Raw genomic sequence first — 12,685 nt, 5'->3', positions numbered from 1 at the left:
TATATATATATATATATATATATATATATCTCATATATATCATATATATATATAAAATAATATAATATATTATAAAATAATAATAAATATAGTTTTAATAATATATCTAATAAAAAATAGATATGTATAAAAATAAAATAATACTATATAATAAATATATAACAATATATTTATTATATGTAGTATTATTTTATATAATACATTATATTTATATATAATTCTGTATATTATATATTTATTATATATAATAAATAAATATATTAAATATTCTATATCTATATATAATAAATATAATATGTAATGGAATAATACTAAATATAATACAGTAATTTATATATATACATATATACATATATGTATATATATGTGTGTGTATATATGTATATATATGTATATGTATGTATATAAATATATGTATATATGTGTATATATATATGCATATATATGTATATGTATGTATATATATGTATATATATGTATATATATATACATATATATATGTGTGTATATGTGTGTGTATATATATATATAATGACTTCAGAAACATGGAGTCAACATTCTCCTCTCCTCGCTGCTCCTGGGAGCCCTGTGAACCCCACCACACTGTGCCCCAGCCCTCTCTGAACCTCCCCTGGCACCAGAGGTGCCACCTCCAGCCCTTGGCAGCTCACACTGGACACACACACAGCCAGGGCTGGCACAGGAGGACAGCATGGAACCATTCCATGAGAAATAAGGGCAAAATAATAAATAAAATCTCTGCTAGCCAGACCCCACTACGCCCAGAAAGGTTCTTCTCTGGATCGTTGGGCACTTGGAAAGAAAAATGGGGAGGGAATAAAACCTGTGCTCCTGATAGGTGTGTGAGGGGCTCTCTGACCATCCTGTACAGGGCTGCACTGCCCAGGCAGCTCCCAGCCCCTCCAGGGACGGGGCAGGCACATCCTCCCATCTCATCGGGGACTCCTCAGGGATCCTGGTGACTCATTTTAACACAGCATGAGTCTCATACTCAGGGCCAGACAACTTTCATTCCTCATTCCCAATTATCTTTATTTCTTTTTTAAAAGATAAAGATTTTCAAAGGTATTTTGCACCTCTTTGGCTTCCTACCAGCAGCATTCCCAAAGCACAAAGCTTTTCTTTCACTTGGGATCTGTGCTCGGGTGGATGGAGCTGGGGCACCCTCCTCATCTCCTCGTTTTTGATTATCTGAGTGCCATGAGAGCTTTGGGGAAGATGTTCTCCTTTTTGTCTTCTGCTTCCAGGGCTATTAAATCAAAACTGGTCCAACAGGACCAATTTGGTCTCTCCACACATTTGTTTTGGGTGAGGCTGCAGCTTTTTAACAGAGAGCAGAGGATTTAACAGGCTGAGCTGATGACACACTCACATAATGGAGGGTATTGTCTTCACAGGCACCACAGTGACTTTGGTCCCAAGCCTTGCCAAGTTCTGTGAGGATTTAAGCTGTACTGACAGGATACACTCTGGGCTTGTCAGTAACACTGGATTTTCAACTGCTTTTAAAGGCACTGACAAATTAATGCTAGAATGGAGAAGCCTGGTAAAATTTAACATAAATAATTGTATAAATACTTATGAAATATTTTAAAAGAGCAAAACCAGAGCAGAAGTGATGGAATTTGAACGCATATTTTTAGGTCTTTTAACAGAACTCACAACTTCAACCTCAGGAAGTTCAGCTGTGTGGGATGAGGAGAGGCAGGCAGGGCACTCTTGAGGAAACTGGGATTCTAAGCAAAGCCAGTACCTTGGGAAGTGACCCTCTGTGAGTGCACAGTCCCTCCAGAGAGAACAGAGATCCTGGGGCAAACACAGCCCTGCTCATCCCCCTGTCCCTGTGCAGGGACACCTGGCAGACCCAGGCAGGATCTGTGCTCTGGGCAGGCAGCACAGCACATGCTGCTCTCCAGGTGGGCTCCAGACACATCTTCAACCAGCTGAGAGCAGGGAATTGGCTCAGAAACGCCCCCAGACCCACAGCACAGCAGGTTCCCTTCCTTTAACCAGCAGCTCTTCAGCTCTCGTGGTGTTCACACTCTGCCACGCTCACTCTTGTCACTGGAGAAATGACAAATACATTAAAAATCAAGGAGCCGCCTGGCTCTGGCTGCAAAGCATCCACCTTGCTGATCAAACTCCAGCCTGTCTGTGTCTGTTCTCCCAAGGGAACGGTGGATTACAGGATAAGGAGCTGCCATCAGCACCAGGGAGGCTGGGAGGGCTGCTTCACACACAGCAGGAACATTTCCTTGCTTTGCTGAGGGCTCTGGTACATTTTGTCACGCTTTCAGCCAGGAAAGAGCTGTCTGGTTTGAATTTTGCAGAGCCAGAAGCCACTTCCTGACTGGTTGATGGGTGGGGATGCACACAGAGGTAAATATCAGGACTGCTGAAGGAGCCAGGCCCCAGGGAGAGCTCATCTCACACACACAGACACCACAAGGCAGGAGCCCCCTGGATATTTCCCTTCAGATCAGCTGGGATCTCTGCCTGGAGGTGAACTCACCCTGAAAGCCACAGAGGAGACAACAGGAAAGCTGTGTGTCCCCTCTGTGACTGCACAGCATCACAGGGCTCAGCTCACTGAGTGCAAAGCAGAACCCAAACTCCCAAAAAGTGAGAAAAACCAACTCTGGATTCAGGAGCCTGTGGGAAGCCCCAGGGAGAGTGTCCTGCATTGCCAAGAAAATTGTATTTTATTTACATCTGGATGGCAGCTGGCTTCTGTTCAGTGGGCAGCTTTGCTTATCTCTTCCACAACTGGGGAGACATAAGAGGCTGTTGAATGTCACTGCTGATAAGAAGTACAGAATCCCACTGGGAGATGTGAGCCCAGAGGGAGGAGCCAAGCATTCCTACCTGGATATAGTCTGGAGATTCTGGAACACCAGCCAAGCATTCCTACCTGGATATAACCTGGAGATTCTGGAACACCAGCTTGGCTTCTCCACTGGATTTCCCAGAGGAACAGCAGCTGCCTGTTCTCCAGATTCCCCTGGATCTCCAGAGGAACCTGCACCTTTCTCCAGGATCCCTGCTCCAGCAGAACCACCCCTGACACTGCAGGAGGGCTGAGCCACAATTCCAATGGGACTGCTGCCAACACCCTGACCCACAGGGTGTCAGGTTGGGTTCTGACTCTGTCAGTGTTGGTTTGTTTACTGCATTGTTTATTTTATCTTTTTATTTTCTTCCCTATTAAAGAACTGTCATTCCTGCTCCCATATTTTTTGCCTGAGAGCCCCTTAATTTAAAATTTACAGCAATTTGGAGGGAGGGGGTTTACATTTTCCATTTCAGGGGAGGCTCCTGCCTTCCTTAGCAGGCACCTGTCTTTTGAAACCCAGACAGAAAGGCCAATGGCCACCAAGTGATGCCCATGGTTCTGGAGGAGGAGGATAGAGCAGTGGGCAGTGATGGATTGCTTGGCTGAGTTACCCTGGCTGCAGGTCCCATCCCTGAGTTTTACCCTTTGGATCAGGGCATCCACAATGCAGGAAAAACAAACCCCAAAGTTGAGTTGAGACTCACAAATGCAGCAGCAGAACACTGCCAAGGTGAGGAGCTCGGCCCTTCTCAGCATCAACCCAAACAGAGGCAGCTTTGCTTCAGACAGAAGAAATATCCATTTTCCCAGCAGGAATTTGCAGTTCCCAGCTGAGTGCACGGTCCTGGTGCTGTAATTGAACATCTGCTGCTTTCTCCATGCTATTTGTCTGGCTCTAGCCTCCCTCACTGCCTGCTGCTGTTTGCAAGGGTCAGCCCTACCTGCCCTGATTTCCAAGGTTACACCACAGTCCTTACCCCTACTCTGGCCTCTGAAGGCTCATTCAAATGTTTTCTGGGTCTGCAACTACCAGCCTTGCTTTGCACATTGATGGATGATCAGAAAAAAAGAAGAAATGAAAAAAAATCCATTGTTAACCAGCTAAAACTTCCTGCTTTTTCTTAATTAAAGCTGAGAGGAAGTGGCTTGTTCCCACTGAGTGATGCCTCAGCTAAAGGAAGCAAATCCGTGAGTGGGGAGGGCAGGGCTGTACTGGCTCTTCCCAGTCTTGAGGGGATTTTTTTCCAAAAAAAGATGTGGCACTGACATCTCCCAGCCTGGAACAAGGAAAGGGAGGATGGGACGAGGCTGAGCTTGGCCTAAGGCTCAGTTACAGCCATACCCAGGGCCTCAGAGAGCAGGAGTCTGCTGGATTCCAGCAAAAACACAATTCAGCTGCTCACACACTTCTGGAAATGCCCAGGCAGATGAGGCCCAGCAGCTGCTGAAAGTCTACGCCTGGAGAAGCAAAGCCAGGCTGGAAAAGCCCCCAGAGCCTGGAACAGCCCCTCGCTGGCTGCTGCACAGCTTGGGAGAAGCCAGCAGGGACCAGAGTGAGGAGCAGGCAGGGAAGAAGGCATCCATCAGCCCTGCCCACAAGGTGTGAGTCACTGTGCAGCTCAGCAAGGAAAAACACCCAGCCCAGGAGCTCCTGAGAGCACAGCCCAGCTCTGCCAGCTGATGCCCAGCACAGCCAGGTCTGGCTGCTGGAGCAGGCACAGGCACCAAGAGCCTGGGTTCATTCAAGCTCCCACAGCATCCAGCCAAAATGAATTTTAGATGTTTCCTTGCTATCCCAAAAGACTTTCGGGTCATTCTTCTTCCAGCCAAGATGGTTTAGAAGGGGAGGAAAAAATAGAATAAAAACAACCTAAGTGCTAGCATGAAGAACAGGTGTTACAGGGCTCTCTGATCCCCTCATAGCTCAGCCACAAGGACCAAGCTGCACATCCAGCCTGAGTCATTCAGAGCAGCCTCACTGCAAGGGCAGGGCACTGCCCACCAACCCCCTGTGCTCTCCATGGCAGGATTGCTGCTGTGGGCACATCTTCCTGCTGCAGAGGCAGCACAGGGGGTGCTGGCAGCTGTGGATGCACACAGGGATGGGATGGCAGCATGGCAGGGATCCCTCCCTCCAGGCACAGCCTGTGTCAGCTGGGGGCAGAGCGTGAGCACAGGCTTAAGCAATTAACAAAGCTTCTTTCCAGGATTTTAGCTCCTCATGGGTCTAAGCCTGTAAGGTGCTCGCTGGGTGCAGGCTGAGCATCCTCAGCTCCCACCATGGGCACAAGTAAAGGTGCCTGGTGCTCCCAGCCAAGGCTCCAAGGCTCCAAGCATGGCTTCTCCGAGGTCTGGAAAAAACAGAGCAGGAATGAAAGTGGAGCTGAGAGCCAAGGGCTCTCACTGACCATCAGGAGCTTCCCTCCCTGCTGCTAACAGGTCCTGGACTTGCAAAGCCCTGGAAGTGCTCACTTTCCCTGGCTGCTCTCAGTGTGAGCGGTGCATTCGCTGTGTTTTGACTGATCTTCCCACCTGAGGAACTGGGAGTGCTGTGCAGAGCCTGCTGCACTCCCACGGAGCAGCTGAAGCACAGCTGCAGGCAGTTGTTTTCTCAGAGCACAGCTTCTCCTCCTCTGCACCCCCGCACACAACTCCACCGAGTATTACTCAGTGCAGAATCTGGCCTGGAGTGTTTCCCTTGGCAGGGCTTCCCAGCCAAATTTACCCTGCAAGACACAGCACCACAGAAAATACCCTCTTTACTTCCTCTGGTGTAGTAAGTATTGCCAGGCTTATACCTCAGCATTGAATATCCCCAAATTTCCTCCCTTTACCCCTGGAATCCTCCTTAGGTTGTGGGCGTTGAGGAAAGCTAACTACAATTCAAACAGCAACTTGTCACTGGAAATTGAGTTAATTCCATCCAACAGGATAAGCCACACTCAGGAGAGGTGGGTGGGAGAAAAGCTAGCTTAACACTCTGCTTTTTAAAATCTGCAGTACCAGCTACACTACAACTGGCCATGCTTTGAATGAATGCTACAGAAAAAACCCACCAAATGCTGCACAGAATTACACATTACACCCAAAAACGTGGGCATGCATCATCCCACTCCTACTGCTTCTGCCGACAAATACACTCATGTCTGGAACACTGGAAGGAGGGAGAGCAGGCTGTAACAGACCAGTGTAACACACCAATGTGTGAATGTGGACATCAGCTGAAAGCACTGGAACACACGCTGGACCGACTGGAGCACAGCTACACTGAGTGGCCTGGTGCTGGTGATGGGTTTTTCCCTGAGAACGGACACAGATTTGAGGACTTTAAAAAAAAATGGAAGAGGGAGAAAGCGCGTCAGGGCAACCATTCAGCTAAGCTACAAAAGATAAACACCATTACAGTCCTGTTTTCCCCATCACTTCAGCACACGCTGCCCCCCGAGCCAGCTGGGATCCACGGCGCTCTCCACAGATCCAACAGATTGCAACAAGTCATGGCTCCAAACTCCCGGGCAGGGGCTGTCCCCCCTCGGTCCCACCCGGAGGTGCCCGGGGAGCGGTGGCCGAGCAAGATGCGGTGACCGCGGCATCGCCCTGAGAACGGCCAGCGCTGCCCTGGGCACCGCACCGCATCGCCCGGCGCGCCCCTAATGGTGCGGCTGCCCCCGGCGCGGCTGAGCCCTCACCTTTTTGAGGAAGGCCATGCGCGGGCGGTAGCGCTGTCCCTGGTCGAGCCGTGTGACGGTCATGGTGCCGGTGGTGCCGGTGTCGGTGGTGCCGGTGCCGGTGGCGGTGGCGGTGCTGGTGCGAGCGGAGCGGCCCCGGCCCGGCGCACCTGGCTGCCCGCACCGCCACACGCCGGGGGCGGCGCCACCGCTGCGCGCCGCAGCCAATCAGCGCCCGCCGCTCCAGCTCATTTGCATGAAGGAGCGGGGGTCGGCCGCTTGGGGGCGCTCGTGGGAGAGCGCGGAGGGGATGGGATGGAACGGGATGGGATGGGATGGGATGGGATGGGATGGGATGGGATGGGACGGGATGGGATGGGATGGGATGGGACGGGATGGGATGGGATGGGATGGGATGGGATGGGATGGGATGGGATGGGATGGGATGGAATGGAATGGAATCGAATCGAATCGAATGGAACGGAACGGAACGGAATGGAATGGAACGGGACGGGATGGAATGGAATGGAATGGAATGGAATGGAATGGAATGGAATGGGATGGAACGGGATGGGATGGAATGGAATGGAATGGAATGGAATGGAATGGAATGGAATGGAATGGAATGGAATGGAATGGAATGGAATGGAATGGAATGGAACGGGATGGGATGGGAGAAATGGGACGGAATGGGACGGAATGGGACGGAATGGGATGGGATGGGACGGAATGGGACGGAATGGGACGGAATGGGACGGAATGGGATGGAATGGGATGGAATGGGATGGGACGGGACGGAACGGAATGGAACGGAATGGACTGGAATGGCCAGGTTTTGGGCCTGGGTTTGGAGCAGGCACAGAAAGTGATGCAGGCTGACTGTCCCTGAAGGGTGATGCGGTGCCCGGGGCGGCATTTCAGGAGACGATCCCTGGTCACAGCATCCTGCTGGGCCATGGCTCCCCAGGGTGTGCAGGGTCCGAGGAATGGCAGCCCCATCCCCCAGGGTTTTGGGTCATGACCTGTTGCAGAGCCCTGTAGACCCCAGGGGTCAGGCTAGGGGGGCAACTTGTGCTGAAGTGATGGAGAAAATAAAGGCACAAGAACATTCTGGAATCTGTGAAGTCACATTAAACAAGCTAAGGCCAAGGTGCTGTGGCTGAGTGTCCTGTGTGTGTGAGGGCTGAGCAGTGCTTGGGCACATGGCCCTTGGATGCCACCAGCCTCAGACAGCTCAGCTGTGGATGCAGGAGCCAGATAAGCGGTTTGGGGAGCTGGTGGCTTCTTCACACAGGGAAATTGTGATGAAGAGTGACCAGAGGGAGGCCATGTGGTTAGAGTTCTTCCTCACAGTGGAACTGCCTCATGCCAGGGGGTGGGGGGAACAGTACCTGAGTGGCAGCACTGGAAACCAGGAGCTCCAGCAAGATTTTGCCTGGTTCCTCCAGAAAGTGGCAGAGTTTCCTGTGCTGCCCCCAGCTCAGCAGCCAGCACAGCTGGGCAGGAGGAGAGGCTGAGTCCTCACTCCCACAGAACCCGATTGTGCCAGGGCTCACACGATGCATTCCCAGGAATTCTTGCCAGCCAAAAGGCACTGCCCTTTCTGTGAGTACCTCCTGCACAACCCAGGGAACACCCACATCGGAGAGAGTGCTCACACCTGTGTGTGCCCAGAGTGCCACCTGTGCACGTCCTGAGCAGGCACCCACACCTCTCTCTCTGTGAGCTGATCCCAGCCAACACTGTTGGCATTCTCCCTGTGTGCCCAGCACACACAGGAACAGATTGCACAGGCACATCTGTACCCCAGCCATGTGTGCATGTACAGAACAGATTGCACAGGCACATCTGTACCCCAGCCATGTGTGTATGTACAGGAACAGATTGCACTGACACATTTGTACCCCAGCCATGTACACATGGACAGGAACAGATTGCACTGACACATTTGTACCCTCAGCCATGTGTGTATGTACAGAACAGATTGCACAGGCACATTTGTACCCCAGCCACGTGTGCCTCACACACCTCACATCCATGCTGCCATGTCACAGATGGGGCACTCACACTCCCCACACGTGTGCAGCTGTTTTTCAGGGCAGTGCCTTCCCCACCATGGTGTGTGTGACTGCTCTGGATTCAGGATCTGTGGTTCTCACACTTGAGGGGAGCAGGCTGGCTCTGAGCTGGAGCAGAGCTTTTTCCATGAACAGTCATGCCCTGAAGGCACAGGCTGCTTTCCCAATTGCTTTGCTGTTCTGTGGAAATGTTTTATCTTTAGCTGTTTTTTCATGGCACCCAGACAAGCCAGTGCTTTGGAAGGCTTTCCCCTGTGTCTGCTCAGCCCTTCCCATGTGGAATTCCCCTGTAAGTCACAGCAGCTGCTGATCAGACACTGCTCCTCTCAGATGAGTAACCTGTCATCCCACACTGGTGCCCAAGTTATCCTCATGCTTCAAGGCATCAGCTGATGGCCAAATGAGCAGGAGGGGAGCTCCTCATGTTTGCAGTGTCTCATAATTCAGGGTCTGAAGTGCTGTTTTGTTCTGCCAAACCAAGCTCAGATCGTGGTGCCCCTCTGAAAGGCCAGGGGTGACAAACTCCAGTAGCACAGAGGGTCCTGGAGGCAAAAGAGAGGAGAAAAGGAGTTCAGAGGGGAGTTAGGAAGCAAGAGAAAGGACAGCAAAGGCAAGCAGGCATTTTGATGATGCCAGTGAACCAAAGCGCTTCCATCCATCCCTTAGAGAGACAGATACTGGCAGGAGAACATGCAAGGAATTCTTTGGGAGATGATATCAGAGTAAGGAGCACATAAAAAGATGTAGCTCATTTTCATGGTTTGATAGGCAAAATAGGACAACTTGTCATAGTCTACAATGATTCCTCTGAACCATTTCCAGTTTAAAACCAAACTTGGTCTGTTACACAAGTGGTGGTAAAAGGACTCAGAAATACTCCAGGTGTGGTGCTAACGCTGGTCTAAGTAAAGGATCAACTACCAACAACTTCCCATGTCCCACTTACTTAAAGGAATAAAAATGGTTGTTTCATCCCAAAATGCTGACTTTACCAGTTCCACTGAGGAATATAAGAGACACATTTGAAATCTGGGTCTTCAAGTTAGTTCAAAAATAAAATGGTCTTGCAGGAGATCCAGGAAAAATAGCCCTGAGAAGCTCATGCTGAGGTGTGAGCTCTTCAGCCTTGCTGAGCTCCAAAGATTCCGATAATTTTAAATCCTTCCGATCCCCCAAACACCCCCTCACAGGTCAGGTGTGGGTTTTTTCTATTTCTAGTCTTCTCTGACAAGCTATGATAAAGCTTATGGATATTCCTGTATTATAAAGCTACTTTGTGTAATTTCCACAAGATGTCCAAGGTAAATTCAGCTTTATTAACATCTGTGAGTGACCCACAGCACCAACACACATGAACTGAGATTTCACCTGTGCCCAGGTGAACCACCCCAGTTAATGCTCTTGGCAGATCTGCCACATGAAGCACGAGGCATTTAAATCAGATTATAGAGGCTTGTCTAGGGCAGACACTCCTGGGCCTCTAATCACGAAACCCACACTTGTGGAAAGCAAAGAATTCTCCAGTCCTTGACACAGCCTGGCTGGCTGATGTGTGAATTTGTTGGTCAAGAAAACAAGGGACTGGAGCAGCAGGAAAGTGGTGGAGAGCACCAGCAGCAGCCATGCAGGCTCCTTCCAGATTTGTGACTCCCCACTTTCACCCTGGCCTTTCTGCTCCCCAGATAATGCAGAAAGACATTCCCTGGGGAGTCCCCTTAACCTCCTGTTTTGTATGGTAAATGCAGTGGTATTTATGTAGCTGCAAGTTTCCATAGGTGTTCTACCCCACACAGAGGGTGAATGATGCTGTAGTGGAAATACAAACATCACATCACATCACATCTCATCACAGGGCAATGCTGAGTGTCCACGGGCTCTCCAGATCCCACAGATCCCTGCCAGCCTCTCACACAGAGCATATCCAGGCTGGGGAAATTCTGCTGAAAGCTGGATTTTATCCCTCTGGTCTCCTTGTGCAGCCCCACAAGCTGTGATTGCTCTCAACAGATCCACTCTCAATTCTCCAGAGTTCCTCCTGTGGAAAGCGCTGCCGAGGGAATCCCCCCCCGCCCTGTCTTTAAAAGGTCACATTTCCTACGTGGTTGCCCCTTTTTCACACATCAGAAAGTTGAATCATCCAACACAAAAGGCATGTGGTGAGTAAGCCACCTCTCTATGTAAGGAAGCTGGGGACGCCCTGAGGGGAAGGAAGGGGTAACGTAAGTGAAGCAAGTGACAAGTGGGGGCTCGGTTTTAGCACGCAGTTCCTTCCAGGCAGATTTCAAAGCAGTTTGCCAAAAATAAAAATAAAAATGTGTGAACTGTGGCATAGAGAGAGGCGTGACTTGAGCTCAGCTCTGCCAGCACGGCAATGGTTAAAGGAATATCTCCAGAGTCCATTGTCCTGCCCGGTGGGGCACAAGCACTGAAAATGAGGAGTTTCCTCAGCAGCCTCACGGGAAGGGCTGCGAGCACAAACGGGCAGCATTCGTTTCCCGTCATCCCTGGGCTTTCCAGGAAAGCCGAGGAAAGCAGTGGCAAAGAGGAAGGAAAAAAGCCAGGCAGAGAAAGACCTTGTGCACCCTGCCTCAGAGATGAAACCTGGCTCTGGGGTGGGAGGATGCAGCTGGCCTCACAGCTGAGCTGGGTGGTGCTGAGCCCTCTCCAGGGAACACGGACATGCAGGGCAGGAACAGCCCCTGCACAGGGCAGGAACAGCCTCTCTGCATGGCAGGAACAGCCCCTGCACAGGGCAGGAACAGCCTTTCCACAGGGCAGGAACAGCCTTTCCACAGGGCAGCAGCTGAGAGCCAGGCTGAGATCCAGGCTGAGATCCAGGCTGCTGGTCCAGCACACAGGAATGGAGCTTTGGAGAGCTCCTCACTGAAGGGGAGAGCAAAAAAGCAAAAGAGAGGTCAAGAACTCCCCAGCACTGACATGATTGTAGAAACTCAGGAGTCCTCTGCAGCTAGGGAGGTGAGATGAGAGTTGAGTCAAATATCTTAAAACTTCATTTTAAACTGAGACCAGAGCTCAGGAATGACTGGCTTCCACATCTGTACCAAGAGCACCAGGATATGCTCCTTGTATTAATTTTACACCACATCCTGTTCTCCTACAAGAAATGCTTTTTTTTTTTTTTTTTTTTTTTTTTCTGGTAAGGCCTGTGAAATAATTCCCATGCAGTTTATCTCTGTATGGGACCAACCTAAGGTGAGAACACTGCTACCAATTTCAGAACACTGACACCCATTTCAGAACACTGATACCCATTTGAGATTTTGAAGGTCCTTCCAGTTGGGGCCAAGTGACATTTCCTTGTTCTAAACTCACCTCACAGTTTTCACGTTTGTTTCTTCCTTTTTCTAAATTATGATTAATGTTTGGGGAAAAAGCAGAAAGAGATTGAGAGGAAAACTCAGCAGGTAAAGACTAGGAGATGTAAGGAGAGACAAATGTTTAATGCAATCTTTGCACTACAATGATGTAACTGAGGGTAGTTAAAGGTAATTTATTAAACAAATGACTAAAAGAATAGCAGTGCTTAGGGCTGGGTTGAATGAAGTGTGGGATTTTCAGTCCTTGGGATTTTTAGTCCTTGCAGGTTCCTCAGCCCATGAGTTGTTCTACCCCTCACATGCAGGGTTACCATTGAAAATAAGTCTTTGCTCCCTTGACTCAGTATCAGAAAAGGAGTCCCACTCTCTTTAGCTCACTGTACCTCAGGAGGGCTCGGCCCAGGCTGTTTGCTCAGCCCTGCAGCACCGGGGAGCTCTTCTCAGCCAGGCAGAGAGGAAGGACGTGCCGATTTTTCCAAGTTAAAAAGCGCTCTGATCAAGGAGCGTTCGGACAGGGCTGTGAGGCAACTGAGGGACGGGGTGGGATGTGCAGGGTCGGGGATCGGGCTGGCGGCTCCCGGGGGTCCCGGTCGGTGACTCCCGGGGTCCCTGAGGGTGACCCGCCGCCCCCCGCTCCCGCCATTTCTTGTGAGGGGCCGGGGAGGGGGCGGAGCCGGCGCTGTGGGCGGGGCGCGCACCCGTCACACGCCGGGCGTGGCGGGGCGCGCAGGCGCGGTGCGGGGCGCG

The 12,685-nt window shown here is 50.5% G+C and overlaps 1 protein-coding gene across 3 annotated transcripts in view; it reads right to left on the bottom strand.

Moving 5' to 3' along the window:
- RGS9 (regulator of G protein signaling 9) overlaps window positions 1-6,693 on the bottom strand; it is a 31,943-nt gene extending 25,250 nt beyond the window's left edge. For all 3 annotated transcript variants that reach the window (XR_009115472.1, XM_058038715.1, XM_058038716.1), the window contains exon 1: window positions 6,544-6,693. Coding sequence is in view for 2 of the 3 variants with exons in the window: in XM_058038715.1 (XP_057894698.1) it covers window positions 6,544-6,606 (63 nt within the window). In the remaining variant the exon portion in view is untranslated. The remainder of the gene's footprint in view (window positions 1-6,543) is intronic.
- Between the last annotated feature and the right edge of the window lie 5,992 nt (window positions 6,694-12,685).

Source organism: Melospiza georgiana, chromosome 21 (genome assembly GCF_028018845.1).
Source record: "Melospiza georgiana isolate bMelGeo1 chromosome 21, bMelGeo1.pri, whole genome shotgun sequence".
Taxonomy (NCBI): Eukaryota; Metazoa; Chordata; class Aves; order Passeriformes; family Passerellidae; genus Melospiza; species Melospiza georgiana.
This window is presented reverse-complemented; position numbering and strand designations above follow the sequence as displayed.